We start from the raw sequence: 18,830 nt of genomic DNA, 5'->3' as shown, positions 1-18,830 counted from the left end.
TGGGGTTTCACCATGTTGGCAAAGGTGGTCTCAAACTCCTGACCCCAAGTGATTCAGCCACCTCAGCCTCCCAAAGTGCTGGAATAGCAGGCGTTAGCTACCGCGGCTGGCCTGAAGTGTTTTTTTAATGCGTAAAGTCAAAATGTTCCTGATTTTGCAAAAAGATAAACTTGATTACTCCAAAGAGGAAGATAACACTCAGACAGGGAGAAAGACAGAAATATGCAGCTGTTTTCTGGGTGACAGCATAGTACTTACATCCAGGAGGCCATGGGCGCCATCGCTGCTTTCCTTGTTGGCTCTACACATGGCTTGGTAGTCATAAAGGGTAATTCTACAGGAGAAAAATGGAAGGGAGCTTCGCTAAATGAGAAAACATGGGAACCAACTGATGCTATGTACTACAAGGTGAGCAGTCACTATCATCAAGGGCAACAGTGACAAACACCACGCAGCTCTAACGTGGATGATGAACAAGGAGCCCAGCAAAGGCCAGTGCTGGAGGCACAGTCATGTTATTACTTGGAATCTGAAGAACAAAGGGAACAAAGGTGTCGGGAAGGGTAGAAGGGGATGAGGACCCATCTAACTTGATGTAACAGTCATTTGGTCTGAAGAAGGATGGTCTGCATTGAGCAAGATATTCCAAAGGGAACGTGCTGTTCTGAACTGGATTCTAAGACCCGGATGGAATTTACTTGGGCCATGTCTCCAAGGGACAGGAGAACCAAGAAGAGCCACTTTGGGATAAAACATGGCAGGATTCTGTGTTTCTCAAGCACCAGGAAGCAGGTTTGGACCAGGATAAGCCCTGCACATTGACAATGTGTGGGAAACCAGTGGCTTACTAATTGTAATCCCTACTCCTTATTGTCACCACCATAAGAGTGAATGTATCTTATTTTGAAAACAGCATAGCTTATGAAACAAAGTGGACATTTTTTTTCCTACATTGGTGATAAAAGTAAAGCTTTCATCCCCATTATGACCTTTACACAGTTGCAAAAATGTTTTACTTTAACATTATTCAATATACTTTAATTCCCCCACCAACAATTCTACAAAGGAAAAGTGAATGGCAATTTCTGGTAGCATGTGTTGGGACTCAGAAACCATTACCCTAAAATATGGTGCTTTGACATGAAGCAGTCTCAAGGTTTCTCCGACCTTGCTCCCTGTCTCCCTTACCCCACAGTCTCTTAACCCTGTCTCTCCCAAACCACAGGATGAAGCTGTTCTCTGAAGTTCCCTTTTCTACCTAAAAGCCAGATCTGCCAAAGAGGAATACAATTGCCTTTCCTGACATTTCATTCACCAGAGAAGAGAAGATTACAACTCATATCACAGAGAAAGAGACTGAAAATTAAACACCACACCTAGAGCCCAGACCAACTTCTCCCCAACCATTGTCAGCTCTCCATACCATTCAACTTCCATTGAAATTATTTACTAAACATTGTCTGAGCAGTAGGCCCACTCGTTTCCCCCTCAAAGTCATTTATTATCCCTCAAGTAGCCCTATTTCCCCCTCTCCCCTCCCTCTATGAAGATGGGCATTTAAGCATCTGTACCCCATTGGGTTACTGGGTAACCATTCTACTATGATTCCCCGTGTTGTCCATATTAAAATACATTTTGTGTGCCTTTTTTTCCTATTCACCTGCCCTTTGTCAGTTCATTTTCAGCAAACCTTTGGGGGGAGATGGGGCAAGCTCTCCCTCTTTGCCCCTATACATGTTCCAGTATTTAGATGGCGTGAACACCTTATCCCATGCTTGAAAGGTATAGCCAAAGGAGTCTGGCATTCCCACCTTCCCTTCGGCATCCCCTCCCACCATGCCTAGCACCCCAAAGGAGAGACACGTAAAGTCCAGCCTGAGTTACATAACAACTGCCAGATGAGATTTTAAACACTTTAATACATGTGCTTCTACATGACTGGATGAAATTCTCCCCATAGGAATTCCTTCCTAGAATAGTACAATGGTTAATGTTGAGTGCACTTACTGCTGTGTTGGAAAGACCTCTAGATGTAAAAGCTCCATGCAGCAGGATTGGTGTTGGCTCTGTTTCACACCTACCTCTGGCACCTAGTACAGCACCCAACATACAGAAGGCATTCAGTTTTAAAAGGGTGAATGCATAAATGATTGCTTGATTGCACGAATGTTACACAGATGACGACACAACTGAGAACAAAGGGGCCAACTGCAAAATGTGATCTGGAGGCCTCCTTATCTGGACAGTAAGTTACGGATATTACTGATAAATGGATTAAACACAGTCGTTTGTGGGTACCAAGCAGAAAACCAGCCACATTTGACCAAATGAAAGATGAAAGCCAGCTCCTAACCAGCAGCAGCACACAGCACTCCTTGGGCAGCAAAGCCCAAGGGGATACCAGTGGTCACGTAGTCAGTCCTCAAGGTCTTTTCTTCACCAGAGTATTTCTTCACTGTCCTCTGGCTTTTTCCTTACACAGATGCAAGCAAGAAGCTTTGAAGCTTTGTTTATACAAACAGAAACGAAGACCATAAATCAGCCAAACATTAGGCTTGGGGATGTCCCCGCACAAACTTCTCACAGAAATGCTCTCACCATTGACACAGTCCTAGCACTAACCCAGACACCGGGATATGTCACAGACTCAACTGCAGACCACAATGGACAACTCTAATTGGTCCCTGACTGGCCCGCCATGCCACGATCTCCATCCTCACTCAGGAGATTTCTACAGGTACCCCTGCAAGGACTTTCTAGCATTTGGCAAGAATTGGTATTGACTTATCCTTTTCCCACTGCCCAACGCTGTCTCTACAGCTAAAACATGTGCCAGAGCCTGGTGAGAGGCAGCATGGGGTTGAGAGGAACATGCATGTACTTGGAGTCTCATAGCCATGGATGCAGGATGGCCATGGTTTCAAAAGTTGGTCCTGACGCATATTCAGGGTCCATTCTCTCTCTCTCTTTTTTTTTTTTTGAGATGAAGTCTCACTCTCTGTCACCCAGGCTGGAGTGCATTGGCGTGGTTTCGGCTCACTGCAACCTCTGCCTCCCAGGTTCAAGCGATTCTCCCACCTCAGCCTCCGGAGTAGTTGGGACTACAGGCGCATGCCACCACACTCAGCTAATTTTGTAGTTTTAGTAGAGATGGGGTTTCACTATGTTGGCCAGGCTGGTCTCAAACTCCTGACCTTGTGATCCGCCTGCCTCGGCCTCCCAGAATGCTGGGATTACAGGCATGAGCCACCGCGCTCAGTCTCCAGGGTGCATTGTTGAGCAGCTTGCTGATACTCTTCAAAGGCTTCGTTTCCTGACTTATTAAACAGTTACAGAGACGTTCTGAGATCTAAATAACCAGCTGTGTAGAAGTACACTAAAAAATGCTCTAAGTGTGCCAACTTTGTTAAGATTCTTACAACAGAAGACTGATTTTATTCTTTGTTAGCGTTTGGGCTCTTAAAGCTGCGCTGTTCCCAAAGGCTCAAGGGAAGGCAGTGTGACACAGTGAAAATCTTTGAAGTCAGTAATACCTGAGCTCAAATCCTAACTCATCCACTTATAACAATGTCTTCTTAACCCTCTTGGTGCCTCAGTTTCCTATTTGTGAAATGGTGAGAATAATGTCTACCTTATAGGGTGGTCATAGGGTTAAAGAAAGTTATCTATGTGTTACATTCAGCACAGTGCCTGCTAGACAGGAAGTATTCAACAGGAAGCACGGCTATAGCTGCTGTTATAATTATTGGTATCTTTTCATTGCCACTACTAATTAATGGGCTGGTGTTTAATGCAATGGGAATTGACACAGGCATTACCCAGCTGGCTGAAAGATGAACAAGGCTCCTGGTGTTCTTAGCTCACTGGCACAGACAATGCAGAGCAAAATCCATGCTTGCTACTGCAATACAAGGACACCATCAGAAGCTGTGCTGGTGTTACCAAGAGATGATGCAGGAACTTCTGTCCATGGGTTTCTTAGCGGAGGGCAATGAAAACAACAGCTGATGTCTACTGAACTCTGTTTAGCAACCAAAAGCCAGGTACTCCTCTATATACATCCCTACAAGATAGATTATAATCATCTCCATTTTACAGAGGAGAAAACCAAGTCTTAGCCAGCCTAAATAAATATGCCCAAGTTCACATAGATCACTGGTGACAGAGCCAGATGTAGTAGGGGGCCAAGCTGAATCCACCTCCTTTTGCTTTCTGCTCAGAAGCAGGCTCTGGTAGATTCTAAGAAATGCTTAGACTTCAGACCTGTTCCCCAGCCCAGGGTCTTATTGGAATGTCACAAGAAACGCTGCCCAAGATAAGGTCTCATAACCAATGTCCAGAATCAACTTTCAACCCAAGCTGAAGGGTTAATGAGGAGTCACCAGGCCAGACTGGACCAGTTGGCTGTGCTTGTGAATACCTCTCACCATGGTAACTACTCTGACAGATGGCAGGAAACTCAGGATTCTCCTTGGATCATTTTCAAAGGCTCTAGTTTACGTGTTGGGGCTAAACTAAATTGCTCCGGGGCAGCCCCCAGGCCAAGGTTCCTGTCTTTTATTTATTGATTTATTTTTAACTATTACTTTAAGTTACAGGATACATGTGCAGAACGTGCGGGTTTGTTACATAGGAATACTTGTGCCATGGTGGTTTGCTGCACCTATCAACCCATCATCTAGGTTTTAAGCCCCATGTGCATTAGGTATTTGTCCTAAGGCTCTCCCTCCCCTTGTCCCCCACTCCTCTATTTCAAAAGGAGGCTTTCCCGATACTATTGCCATTGAGGAGGTTACAAAATAAGCCTTCCCCGTCTTCTCCACACTTGGACAGCTTTAACTAGATGTTGCAGAAAGACACTTCCAGATTATTACCCTTTTTGAAGTGATTTTGTTACTGTTTTAAATAACTCCATTTTGCGGCTACCTGTATCCTGCTCGGCTGATTATAGTTAAAGAACATGATAATTGCCTGCTTTCATTTGACTCTAAAATCAGCTCTGAGAATCATGCCCAGCCCAAGGCTGGTGCTGTGTGCAGCTGCACTCAGCAGTGGGGGTGTATTCTTATTACAGATAACATGCCTTAATCCCCATGACATCACCACCAGGCCACTCCAACCGACCTTATCATTAGCATCACTGTGTGCCCACACGGATGGGTGGAACTTTGAAACTTTAAACTTTCACAGAAGGCAGATACAGCCTCTGAAGAAGCAGCTCAAAGCAACGCAAACAAAGCCTGGTAGCCCCGCACCCATGCTGGGTAGAGCCTTGGATGACAAACTCTTGACATTAAGATATGTTTAAAGCCATTTTGCTGATCCTGTTCTTTTCCAACTAGACAAAAATCCTGACCAAGAAAAATATTTGCTCTAAGAATTCGCAGGCTGCATTTTAACAGCATAAGCTCAGCTAATTTAGGCTGGCTAATTTAGGCTGGTTAGCAACTGTGGGGCTCAATATTTATTAAACACCTACTATGTACCATGAGGCCAGGTAATTTTCCTGTAATGATTCATCAAATTAGCTCACTTTGGCTAAACAACTGGCCTAAAAACAATCTTGAAACAGCTTAATGTCTGCAAATACAGCCCTAAAAACAGGACAAGGGAGGCATTTGACATAGAGATCCATCATGGGACATAATTAAGCAATTCCGAATTGAAAAGTCTGAGAAGCAAAATGACTCACTAAGGTAGCATGTAAAAATATGTCTTCTTTTTTTGCGCTATAAAATGTGTCCTCTGGGAGCAGCTTTCAACTTGCAATTGAAAAGGCATGGGGCAGGAAACACAGGAAATTCTTAACAAAGAGACTGTCGCCATGGGAAGCCCTTACTCATTCTTACATCTCAGAAAGCCAGGAAAGTAGAAAGCTCAACCTGTTGATAGGAGTGCTAATAGAAGATCCAAAATGTGCTCTCCCTTCTCTCCTGCTCGTATCAGTCACCATCTCATCCCACAGCAACTTCTTGCAGAGATGGCACTGTTCTTTAAGATCAGTGCAGTGTCTCTAACACAGCAGAGGCAGTGAATTTACAAAACCCCGGTCCTACTGCCCTTGAGCCCTCCAACTGGAAATTAGTAAAACAACTTAACTAATGAGCACCCATCATTAGCCAAGAATAAACCTCACACAGGCTATTAGGACCTCTCAGGGTTCACTGCTGAACACTGACTGGGGAGCAACAAGAAAGCACCACTCATTTGGTAGATTAAGCAGAGGATCTGGTTGGCACCAAATCTATACCTTTCATCAATGGAAGTTGATAAAGAGAAACAAAGTTGTAGATACTGAGATATTAATCCCATCAGCATTTTACCCAGGTAATAAGAACAGTAACCATAAGAATTAATTGATTAAAGGCCAGGTGTGGTGGCTCATGCCTGTAATCCCAGAACTTTGGGAAGCCAAGGTGGGCCGATCACTTGAGGTCAGGAGTTCAAGACCAGCCTGGCCAACATGGTGAAACCCCATCTCTATTAAAAATACAAATTAGCCTGGCGTGGTGGCACATGCCTATAGTACCAGCTACTCGGCAGTTATCTTGCTCCTTAGGGATCTCGTGGGGATGAGGCCTCATCAGAAGAATCTGGAAAATGGGACGTAAACTCGCTCTCAATTCCTAAGGCATACACATTGGCATTTGTTTAAAACAGTGATTCTCAACTTTGGCTGCCTTTTAGAATCACCTAGGGAACTTCAAATACATTTTCTTTTCTTTTCTCTTTTGAGATGGGGTATTGCTCTGTTACCCAGGCTTCAGTGCAGTGGCATGATCATAGCTCACTGTAGCCTCCAACTCCTCAGTTCAAGCGATCCTCCTGCCTCAGCCTCCTGGATACCTACGACTACAGGTGCATGTCACCACACCTAGCTAATTTTTTTTTTTTTTAAGAGATGAGGTCTCATGTGCTGGAGGTGGTTGCCCAAGCTGCTCTCGAACTCCTGAGCTCAAGCACTTCCCCCACCTCGGCCTCCCAAAGTGCTGGGATTACAGGCATCCATCACTGAGCTGGGCCAAAGTAATTTTTTCTACATGATGATACCTGAGCATCTCACCTATCTGCAATATTTCATTAGTCTGGGTTGGGGATCTGGTATAAGTTATTTCTTAAGCTCTCCAAGGAATTCTAATGTGCAAACAGGTTTGCCAGCCATGAATTTTAGAATGTGATATATCTCACTGGCATTTTCTTGTGTTGTTTCTTCCTCTTTCACCTTAACTGTAAGTAGCTTGCAGATAGGAACTGCACTTTATTTATTTTATTTTTTGTTTTACTATACTTTAAGTTCTGTGATACATGTGCAGAATGCGCAGGTTTGTTACCTAGGTATGTATGTGCCATGGTGGTTTGCTGCACCCATCAACCCATCATCTACATTAGGTATTTCTCCTAATGCTATCCCTCCCTTAGTTCCCCACACCCTGACAGGCCCTGGTGTGTGATGTTCCCCTCCCTGTATCCATGTATTCTCATTGTTCAACTCTCAATTATGAGTGAGAACATGCGGTGTGTGATTTTCTGTTCTTGTGTTAGTTTGCTGAGAGTGATGGTTTCCAGATTCATCCATGTCCCTGCAAAGGACAGGAACTCATCCTTTTATATGGCTGCATAGTATTCCATGGTGTATATGTGCCACATTTTCTTTATCCAGTCTGTCATTGATGGACATTTGGGTTGGTTCCACTTTAAAACCCAGACACATCTTCCCAGGGCTTAGTACCAGTCTGGACATATTCAGGGGTACTTCCTTGACTCACCAAATAGGAGTTGCCACCTGCAAACCTTAAGTATGAACAGAGTTTCCCATTGTCCTGGAGAGCAGCACTGATTTGATAAACAAGTGTAAGTGCCCGAGAGCCAAGAAGATGGGGTCCTCTGAAAGAAGGGGGCTCTGGGGAGACTAACAACCTTCCAGCATCAAGACAGTCCCTGTCCCCAGTCAGAGCGGATGTTGCTCTACCAACCGCATTTGCTTTGCTCCTGGGGCAAGGAATAAAATTCATGGGTGCCCAGGAAATGCACGTAGCTGCCAGCTGGTTTGCCCATTCATGCAGCCCCTCCCATGGAAATTAGCTTCACTTATTAAACTGATGGGGAAAATGGAATCGCAATTAATTCGATATTGAAAATATTAAATTTCTTTTGCCTTCTTAGAAGGAAAAAGCTGAATTCTGCTTTGGGAATGAGTTAATGCAAAACCCATTTGAAGCAAGAGAGCTGATTCTGGGGGAGCGTCCTTGGGCTCTGCCACATTGGTGAAGCCAGGTCTACATTTCATAGAAACTACACTATAATGATGCCTGTACTGCACTTGGCAGTGTGGGGCATGTCATTGAGGCTTAATAAATGTCAGTACCTCTGAGTATTGGTATTGCTGCTGTCATGATTATTATTGGTAAAACCCAACAGGTGTTATGGAGTGTTCCTACTTCTATTGTCTGGGGTCAGGCAGGCACATGGACAGGTGGTTAGAGGGTGGCTATGACAATTTGTATTCAGGACTGCATTGGGCATGTGGGTTTGGAGTGGGGGAGACTAAGAGTTATGAATACAGCCCTATCACTCAAAGATTTCCAAAGGGGTTATCAGAGGAAGCCAGAGGACTCGTATGGTTTGAAGCAAATTCGGGCCTGCTGGATGTGGTAGAGACTATCAGTAGTTTCACAATAACTATTCTCCTCTTCTGGTGAGCAGAACTCTAACTTTTCAATATGCACATTACCCAGGTTTCTTTGGAGTGAGGTGAGGCCAAGTGATTAAGCACAAATATTATACGGGAGGCTGCTTAACACATTAAAAATCTTATTTAAAGCATTTATTTAAATAAATGTTAATTAAGTAATTTGAAACTTGGCCTTCTGGACCTTTTGGAACTCTCTGAACTCTTCTTTTGCAAGCCTGAATTGCAGATGTGATAGCTGGGGCTCAGCAGCTACACTGAACAATGAGGTAACCTTGAGCTTAAAAGCCATCTTGGAGAAAGGTAGAAGAAAAAGTTGTGGTCCTGAGTCTGTAACATGAGGGTCCCAAATTAGTATTTTCAGACTTCCTTACCATAAGAGATGAAAACAACCTCCTATGTTCTTTAAGTCCCTGTTAATTTGGATTTTCCTGTTATTTGTGGCTGGACCAATTCCTAACTAATACATTGGACTCCAAGTTTGATTAAAAGACTTTCTTTGGCCAGGTGCAATGGCTCACATCTGTAATCCCAGCACTTTGGGAGGCTGAGGCAGTTGGATCACCTGAGGTCAGGAGTTTGAGACCAGCCTGACCAACATGGTGAGACCCCTTCTCTACTAAAAATACAGAAATTAGCTGGGCATGGTGGTGGGCGCCTGTAATCTCAGCTACTCGGGAGGTGGAGGCAGGAAAATTGCTTGAACCCAGGAGGCGGAGGTTGCAGTAAGCCAAGATCACATCATTGCACTCTAGCCTGGGTGACAAGAGCGAAACTCCGTCTCAAGGGCAAAAAAAAAAAAGAAAGAAAGAAAAGAAAGAAAGAAAGAAAGAAAGAAAGAAAGAAAGAAAAGAAAGAAAGAAAGACTTTCTTTTACTATCTCTTAAGGCAGAGCAAATATGAATGTAAAAAGAAAAATCTCTGTAGAAGATATGCTAGTCTGCTCCAACTATGGAGAAGACATGAATGGTGATCAGGAGCACATGCTCTGGAATCTGAGAGACATGAGTTCAAATTCTGTCTTCTCACTCATGCCTGTGAGAGAGCTTGACAAGTTGCTGGGAGCCTCCACTTCTAGTCCCTTGTTTGTCGAATGGAAATAATAATAGTAGTTACTTCATGGAATTGTGATGGGGATTAATTAAGGTAATGCATGTTAACTGCTTGGAATAATGCCTTGCCTATAGTTAACATCCACCAACAAATGAGACGGACTGCATGGTGAAGATGAGGGCAGTTAATGTTATTGCTGTAACTGGGGATGCTTGAGCAGCAGCTTTTGGATTTTAAAGAGTGGTTCATTGGAAGCTCCATGTTTCTGCATTCCAGAAAGTTTGGCCCAGAAATATACTTGTCCAAGCCAATCTGTCTCCTTGTTCCTTTCAATGCCACCTCTGACAAAGCATAATTCTGAGGACATGGTCAGGTCAGCAGGAAGCCAAGAAGCCATTACACTCATTACATGAGTTGTTGAGTATTAGACATCAGTGGGGCAGTTGGCCTTAAAGGCGAGCAGCCGTCCAAACATAACAGAATTCTCCTTTAACACTCTCTACACTCCAAGGCCAGGGCACTCGCCGAAGTGTAATGTGATTACCAAAGACAGGAAAAAGCTCCCAAGTCCCACTACACAGAGACAGGAGTAGAAATGATAAGAAATGATATGAGTCTTGGAGTCTACCTGGATGTGTCTCCTTTTAGAAAGGTGATTTAAATAGCAGAAGAAGCTGCCACAGGGAATTCCATACAAGCCAGCCATGTTAATGAACATTTGTGGGGTGCAGTGACAAGGACATTTGCCAGATCCGTTAGGGAAAATATGAATGGCCTTGGAGGGGTAAAAGCTGAAGTGTGTTGTACCAAGCACAGCAGAAAAACAAACAAGAAAAACCATGCAAAACAACACACACACACACACACACACACACACACACACACACACTAGCAGTTGCAACCAAAAAAAAAAAAAAAAGGGAGAGACAGATAAGACAATGGCCATGAAAGGTAGGTACTATTAGTGGCTCAAAAGCAAAAACAAAAACAAAAACAAGTTATTCAAGAGCAGTCCATTTTCCAGCAAGCCAAGGGCCAGGTATGCTCCACTGGTCTTTCTGACCTTGAGCATAATCAGATAGACAAAGAACAAGGGAAGAGCCTTTGGTCTTTCCAGAAATCACAGGGATGTTGGTAAAAGCAAAAAACCCAGGGTAAACCCTCAAGTTCTGGATATTTGATAACAGCCACATTTTCATCCTTCAGTGAAGATTTCTTTCTTTACCCGCTTTTTGAAGGCTCTTGCTCTTTCCTTGGGCTCCATATTGAACTCATTCCAACTTTCCCTTCAGTCTCCCTGGCTCAAATGTCCTAAAAGTCATATTTGTGCCTCTTGTCTAACAAATGGCACTTCATATCCAGGTTGGTGCCCAGCTATGTGGAAATCAGGCAAGATGTATTACATTACTTACAGGGGAAAGGGAGGAGAGGAATTGGACAACGGTGGAAGAGCCTTTGTTTTTTCATGTCTTACTAGCAATCTACTAGATATTTTGCTGGAGCAAGGTGCCCTACCTGAGATTAACCCAGAGTGTTATCCTTGCTGTCTATATGCTTAGTGTTTTGCCCTAGCATCAGTAGTTCCAGTCCCACCCTGGGGCTTCTAGGAGAGTAAAGTGCTAATATGGTTTGGATCTGTGTCCTCACCCAAATCTCATGTTGAACTCTAACCCACAATGCTGGAGGCGGGGCCAAGATTGGATCATGGGGGCAGACTGGAAGTGATTGGATCATGGGGGCAGATTTCCCCCCTTGGTGCTGCTCTTGTGATAGTGAGTGAGTGAGTGAGTGCTCATGAGATCTTGTTGTTTAAAAGTGTGTAACACATCCCCTCCTCCCTCTTCCTCCTGCTTCAGCCATGTAAAGACATGCCTGCTTCTCCTTCACCATCCGTGATGGTTCTAAGTTTCCTGAGGCCTCCCCAGCCATGCTTCCTGTACAGCCTGTGGAACTGTGAGCCAATTAAACCTCTTTTCTTTGTAAATTACCCAGTCACAGGTATTGCTTTTTTCTTTCTTTCTTTTTCTTATTGTTCAAGTATTTCTTTATAGCTGTGGGGGAATGGACTAATACAAGCACCATCAAGGCACTGAAGGTGGGGGCCCCTCCCATCACACCCTAAGGGGAGGATGCAGGAACAAGAAGATAATCCAAGAAATCGACCTCCAAAAGATGGGCTGGGGGCTCTTCCCTCTAGGAAGAGATGGATTCAGACATTGCTTAGAAGTCTAGAAAGAGGAGAAAGAACAGAGGAAACAGAGAAAGGTGGAAGTCATGGATCAGAGAGGACCCCCAGAAGCTCTCACTTTGTGATACGATCCATTTGTGCCAGCTGACTGTGCTCTGCAGGCATCTCCCCTGTGGTCATAATGGGAGACATCCAGGAAGGAGGCTGAGTGCCCACGCTCAGGAGGGTGGGCTGTAGGCACGTATGTACCTTCAAGCTGGGGACACTTCAGTTACTCACATATCATTCCATTTATCCCTCACTTGTAGGTATTTGAATAATTATTTTCCTTCTATTTTGTTGCAGAGATCAGGTGACTCCTAAGAGCATAGTAGCTAGACTGGTGCCATGCTTTTAACCTGGTGTCTTGATGCTGACTATACATGAGAATCACAGAGAAGCTTTTAAAGAGCACAAGTGCCTGGGCACCATCCCCAAATCAACTTAATATATAATTTCTTGGGCTGCAGCTTGAACCTAGGAGTGTTTTTAAAGGTTCCCAGGGGATGCTAATGCACAAGAGAGTTCAGGTCCACGAATCCACCCCAACGCTGTGCTGTAAAGGTAACTGCTATGTAGTAACTATTCTTTGGGGATTATTCATGATAAAATAAGACAAACAAACAAAACAAAACAGGAGAAAATTGGAAAATAAGAATAACGCAGACATATGGAACTCTACTCAAAAGATATTCTTATCTCCTGTTTGCAATGGCTTTGCAATTTGAAAAGTATTTTAACATATTGTATTTTAGTTAATTCTCAGAAAATCCATTGAGGTCCCTATTTTGGTAATGAAGAAACAGGCTCAGAAAGGCTGAAGACACTGTCCATGAACACAGAGTGGAGAATCTTGTGCTCAACCTGAAGTCTTCTTATTTCAAGTCCAGAGTGTAACAAAGGCCCCGTCAGGAACCTTGAAAGAAGAAGACTCCTATGGCAGGCTGTATTTTCCCCCTTTTCCCTGGATACATGACAACATTGAATTTGCATTACCGGGGGTAAACAAATTCTAATGAAAGGATTTTGAGACTAGATTTTCTCTTAATAGTTGCAAGAGGCCGGGCGTGGTGACTCATGGGATTATAGCAAGCAAAATGCTGTAATCCCAGCACTTTGGGAGGCCAAGTTGGGGGGATCACCTGAGGTCAGGAGTTTGAGACCAGTCTAGCTAACATGGTGAAAACCCATCTCTACTAAAAATACAAAAATTAGCTGGGCATGGTGGCGCACGCCTGTAGTCCCAGCTACTTGGGAGGCTGAGGCAGGAGAATCGCTTGAACCCAGAAGGCGGTGGTTGCAGTGGGCCGAGATTACGCCACTGCACTCCAGCCTGGGCAACAGAGCGAACGAGACTGTCTCAAAAAAAAAAAAACAAAAAAAAACAAAAAAAAACACAACCTCTTGACAGTTTTTGAACATGAGGCCCCACATTTTTATTTTGTACTGGGCCCTGCAAATTATGCAACTGGTCCTATTTATGCCTGTCTCAGAGTTATTGGAAAGCCTGCAAAGAGGTAAGATCTGTCAAGGACAACCCAAGCCTGGAGTCTGGTGGGTGCTCAGGAAGGCAGCCATGATTATTACCATCATGCTGCTGAAGCTATTGTTCTGTGAGTTGGATCCTGGATACTAGGTCATATGTAAGCTGGCTAGATAGAGTCAGGTCAAAGAGTCAACTAAAGTGCCCAAGAGCGGCCAATTTTGCCTCTTAGATTGTTTCACATGCTGCTGTGAGACTTTCTCAAAATTCTTTCAAGTTGTTAATTTGTTCACATAAATCAGTGGTTTTCCTTCCACCTGCACTACAGACCCAGAAGTGGATGTTTTTTCCCTCTGATGGCACTGTCAGGTGGAACAGCCAATGGTTCACGAGGTGAGTGGTCAGAATAGTCAGGGGAAAGGTCTGCTGTCACCTAGGCAAGTATTGCCTTGCTTCCCAAGCATCGCCTTGCTTCCCTGGAGAGAGGCAGCAAAGTGACCAAGGGAGAGAAACAAAGGGGAGGTTAGGAAAGGTGGCAGTGCTCTCCTCTTGGAGCTCTGTCTTTCTGGAGAAGATGGTTTGTGGGGCTCTCGTGCATTAAACTTGTTTCTTTCTTTCTTTCTTTCTTTTTTAAGATGGAGTCTCGCTCTGTCACCCAGGGTGAAGTACAGTAGCATGACCTCGGCTTATTGCACTCTCTGCCTCCCAGGATCAAGCAATTCTCCTGCCTCAGCCTCCCAATTAGCTACAATTATGGGCATGCATCACCACGCCCAGCTAATTTTTGTATTTTTGGTAGAGACAGTGTTTCACCTTGTTGGCCAGGCTGGTCTTGAACTCCTGACCTCAAGTGATCCACCCACCTCTGCCTCCCAAAGTCCTGGGGGATTACAGCCGTGAGTCACTGCACCCGGCCTGAAATTTGTTTCTTTAGAACTGGGTATAAGCTTAAGATAAAGAAACTGAGGGCCAGCTCAGTACTGTCCAAGATGCTGAGATGAGGGGTCAGCACAGTAAACTGATCTCGAGTTTCATCTGAGCTAACCACAGCACCAAAGCAATGCAGCCTCATGTAACCCATGTTTGGGGGTGGGCTCAATTCAATATGGTACGTGACTTCTGACCCAGAGTGCTGTCAGTTACAGCCAACTATATCCTTTCACTGCTTCTGAAATATAGATCTTCTCTGAATGACAGGACTGTCAACCTTATGCCCTGAGCAAGCACTGCATGCTGGGAAGGGCAAGGGCACGAATGTGTGATTGCAAGGACTATGGTCCTCCGACACTAGAGACCCATCATACAGTGTCACAGGAAGCCTACAGGGAGAGAAATGTAGATGAAGCAGTATCTGGTGCCAAGTGGAAAGCAAATTCAAGACAGAGCAAGGTTCTACAACAAAAATCACGGCTGCAGTTCACAACTAACTGAGCTCTTCATACATGCCAAGTTCTGCGCTAAGAACTTTATGCTTATTATGATATCACTAGCTCTGACAGCAACTCTTAGAAGTAATTACTGTCATCTTCATTTTCCATGTAGAGAAACCATTGTTTGGAGAGGCAATCTGACTAAATTAAGCAGCTGGTAATGTCAGAGCCTAGATTTGACCCCAGTGTGTCTGACTCCAAAACTCAAACTCTCAATGCTCTACTGGCCCCGGTGAGGAGGCCCTTCAAAGAAGCCCAGGAGGTTTGTCAGCTAGCTCCTGGATGACAGCAGTTGCTGTAATAACTGAGTTCCCAGCCCTTCCTTTTTCTCAAATATGTTGGCTATTCTTATTGTAAAAGGAAGTTCTAGATGCATGCCAACTGTACTTCACCCACACGAAGGAGAAGACTAGAGGTTCAAAATTCCATTACAACCTTTCTCTTTCTCCCACCGAACAGTTTGAAAGGAGTATCCAAGAGGCAGAGGAAAAAATAGGTTTGTTAAAGAAGTTGAAAAATGTGCTTTCAAATGAGAAACACGTGTGCGATTATTCTTCATCTTTTGTCTCCTTCTCCCACCAAGTTGAAAACAAGTTAACATGATACAAATGCACACATCCACATAAAGATAGGAAAAGTCAGTGGTGCCCTGGATGGCAGGCCAGGAGCTGCCGCAGGAAGCTTGAAGAAGTGGTGGAAAACTCCACAGCCACTCCAGCCCAGATCCAAGCAGAGTTTTCAAGCATGTGTACAATGACTCCTGGCAAAGAGGAAAACTGTACTTGAATTTTTTTTTAAAGGGAAGGGAGCAGGAGAGGACGATCTGCTACAGGCAGGCCTGAGAGCAAGCGTGTCAAGATTGCAGAAGTGCTGGTGCTAGGCCAGTTTTTTATATCATTTCTTTTTTTCCCCTCCCTTCTGGCACAAACAAGCTATGGAATTTCAAAAACTGGGTCATCATTTTTGAATTCCCTGCTTTCAGCAAAGTGCTCAGTTGGTTTTGTTGACTAGCTTAAATGTCTGATTTCCTGAGCTAACACTTCCTAGCCATTCAGCTGCAGGGGAGTAATAAACCAGGGGCCTGCCTACCCACTGGCCACCGATGTGCAATGGATCTCTCAGGGAAGCTGGAGGGCCATCCTTGGATTTCCTGCCATTATATATTTAATGGCATCAAATATGCCCATTAAAGCACCACTTCAAAGGCTAACATTCTTCCTGGTAGGCCAAGGGAAGGGAGACAGCACAAACCCCCAGGGAGACATTCTAACACCTGATCTCATGGGATGATGGCTTTTCCCAGAAGTTTAGGTGTTCCCAAAAGCATGGCTGGCCTGCCCATGAGGGACATGGGGCCGTAAGGAAGCTGTTCTACACAAGCTTTATTCAGGATCAGCGAGAGTTCTTACACCTGGATGAGGAGTCAGTCTCTGCCACCTATGGAATTTGGCACCATCTAGGTTTTCTTCCAGAAGCAGACTTAAACTTACCTCCATCAAGAGCAGGTTTTGAGAATTTTCACTTGATTTTCTAAAACAACATCAAGAAGTCTCTAAATATCACCTTTCATCCCCAACTTCCAGGTTTCTAGGAAGCTTCCCAGGTTCATCAATGGGAGACAAAATACACTCCACCCTTCTGGCCAGGTGAAAACCTTTCCTACTTCTTTGCAGTGACTTGCTTCAGACTGACACAATCACATCACAGTGCAGCCTCCTACCTCAATACTGGCCTCCAATAAATGCTCTGCTGGGTGAACAGGAAACTCATTGTGAGCTGAGTTTCTAAGACTCTAACACTCGTGCAAGAGGCATCGAATTTCAGCGAGATCTTTTGGAACATGAACACAAGTAAAAACCAGCTACGGGGTCAAGTCTGGGCTTGCTTTATTTGACCTTGGTTTGTTTGATTTTATTTAGGAAAACTTTTGGGGGGAACGCAGTGGACCATAAAACCCTTACCTTTTAAAGGAGCCCATTGTTAGCAATTTGTTCATCACAGCTCCCTCGATCTCACCAAAAAAGTCTCCAGTCTATGGGGAAGAAGACATATGAGGAGGTGTAGATAAATAATGTGCCCAAACAGGAGAGAATAAATGAAAAGGGACACAGTCTGTGTCCTGGAACTGACAGAAGCAAAAGGCAGGTTTTCAGGACAGTGGAAAAGGTTTTAACAGTCATGAGAAGTTAGGGGATTACACAGCAAACGAGTGAGCAGATGTGAACGCTTCCATGGTACGTGGGAGGGGGCTGCATAACCCATGCGGAATGCTGAAATTAAAACATGCATGCACACACACGTGCACACACACACCCCCCACTCCCTTGGACGGAGTAGGTAGTAATCTGCACATAATCCCTTGTGATTAAAATACTACTTCATATAGGCAGAAACAGGCTATGAGAGGGCTTCCTAGGCACTAATAAAAAGAATTGTTTATAATTCCTGGATGCCCTGTTTAGGGAAATACAGCAGTCCACTTCATCAGCCCTATAAATTTCCTGCAGTTGAGAATCCGTCCTTTCTCAGAATCACTTTTTGAGGATCACTTTCGTTTTGTCATAGGCAGTTGACATGTTGACCAAGAGTAAGACTATCCAGTCCCTTGAGGAGACAGCGTGGCCAATCAGACTTCTAATGGCCTACCCCCATACCTGAGGCTGTCTTAAGGTCATTCAAAGCTTTGCAGTCATTCCCCACCACCAGGCTGATGTTTTTGTAAGTCTACTTCTTGGTGCTGGCCAAGATTTGCAAACTTAGAATGGTGGAATGAAGAATTAACGTCCTCATACATGCCCTCTGAACTTCTGGAGCCACTATAATGCAAGGTGTCCCATGGGGGAGGGCGTATGCAGTGCATGGAACAGAGCCTGCAGCAACAGCCTTCTGCCGACACGCTGAAATGAGCCAGCGTTGACCAGCAGAGAAGTCCCATCTCTACTCTGCGTGCTCTGAAGATTTGTAGCTTGTGAGTGGGTGGATGGGTGGAGGGCACTGCAATAAGGATCCAAATGACATAAATTCTTTAGGCTTTGTATTAACTAAACGCCAATTCCACTGCAACTAACTGAATGACCTCAACCACACTCCTGGGAGTTTTCAGGCAGCAAGACATATATATAAACTTTGGCAAAATGTAAAGGGGGAGAAGAGGAGGAAGAAGGAAACAACATTTCTCTGACTGAATATTGAGCACTTCCTTTTTCACTACAGGGAAACTTGGAAACTTTTGCAAACTCTGTGGGCGTCTACTACTGCTAGGAGCAAGAAGGACATTTGTATTTCGTGCGTGTAATATGCCAGTTTCAATGAAACTGGTTGTTAGATGAAGAAGAATTATCCTAATTGGGGCACAGGAAGTCAGACAACATCAAACAAGCCCAGGCTGAGCAGGCTGGCAGGCTGGCAGCTCACTGGGTCTATTGCACGCTTATTCCATGGAGAGAAAGAGCAGAGAATCTGTAGTGGCCATGGCTGCTCATGGCTGAAACAGAGTCACTGTTTCCTTCATTTGTTGACTGGTTCAGGACTCACCCCTGGAAGACATCCACTGCATCCTTCCTGAGCCCCGGGATCATTCCTATCTCAGCCCTACAGGAGTAGAGCAGGAGACTAGAGCTCCTCCTTCCAGGCAACTAATTTGCATTCTTGCTCCATAGATTGTTGAAAGCTTATGTTCCTCCTCCCAGTCAAAAGGGCATATAACTATGGGTCAAAGGACTTTCCTGCTGTCTCAGGGACTGGCCTTGTTTCATGGGCCCATTTATCCTATCTAATGTCCCTCGACTGTCCCATGTCTAGTGACGTTCAGCATCAGAGGAGACCGGGAATGGGCATTTTGAGTCTCAGTAGTGCAACCAAGGTGCATTGAAAAATCCTACAACATTCTCGTAAAATAAGACAGGAAATGAAAGCACAATTCCTCAAGTTTCCTGGAGCCTGTTTATA

The 18,830-nt window shown here is 44.5% G+C and overlaps 1 protein-coding gene across 4 annotated transcripts in view; it reads right to left on the bottom strand.

Moving 5' to 3' along the window:
• Positions 1-18,830, bottom strand: part of CACNA2D3 (calcium voltage-gated channel auxiliary subunit alpha2delta 3) — a 938,743-nt gene that overhangs the window by 63,860 nt on the left and 856,053 nt on the right. For all 4 annotated transcript variants that reach the window (XM_050781062.1, XM_050781063.1, XM_050781066.1 and 1 more), the window contains 2 exons: positions 16,844-16,914; positions 259-334 (listed from right to left, as the gene is read on the bottom strand). In XM_050781062.1, the coding sequence (XP_050637019.1) occupies positions 259-334; positions 16,844-16,914 (147 nt within the window). The remainder of the gene's footprint in view (positions 1-258; positions 335-16,843; positions 16,915-18,830) is intronic.

Source organism: Macaca thibetana, chromosome 2 (genome assembly GCF_024542745.1).
Source record: "Macaca thibetana thibetana isolate TM-01 chromosome 2, ASM2454274v1, whole genome shotgun sequence".
NCBI lineage: Eukaryota > Metazoa > Chordata > Mammalia > Primates > Cercopithecidae > Macaca > Macaca thibetana.
This window is presented reverse-complemented; position numbering and strand designations above follow the sequence as displayed.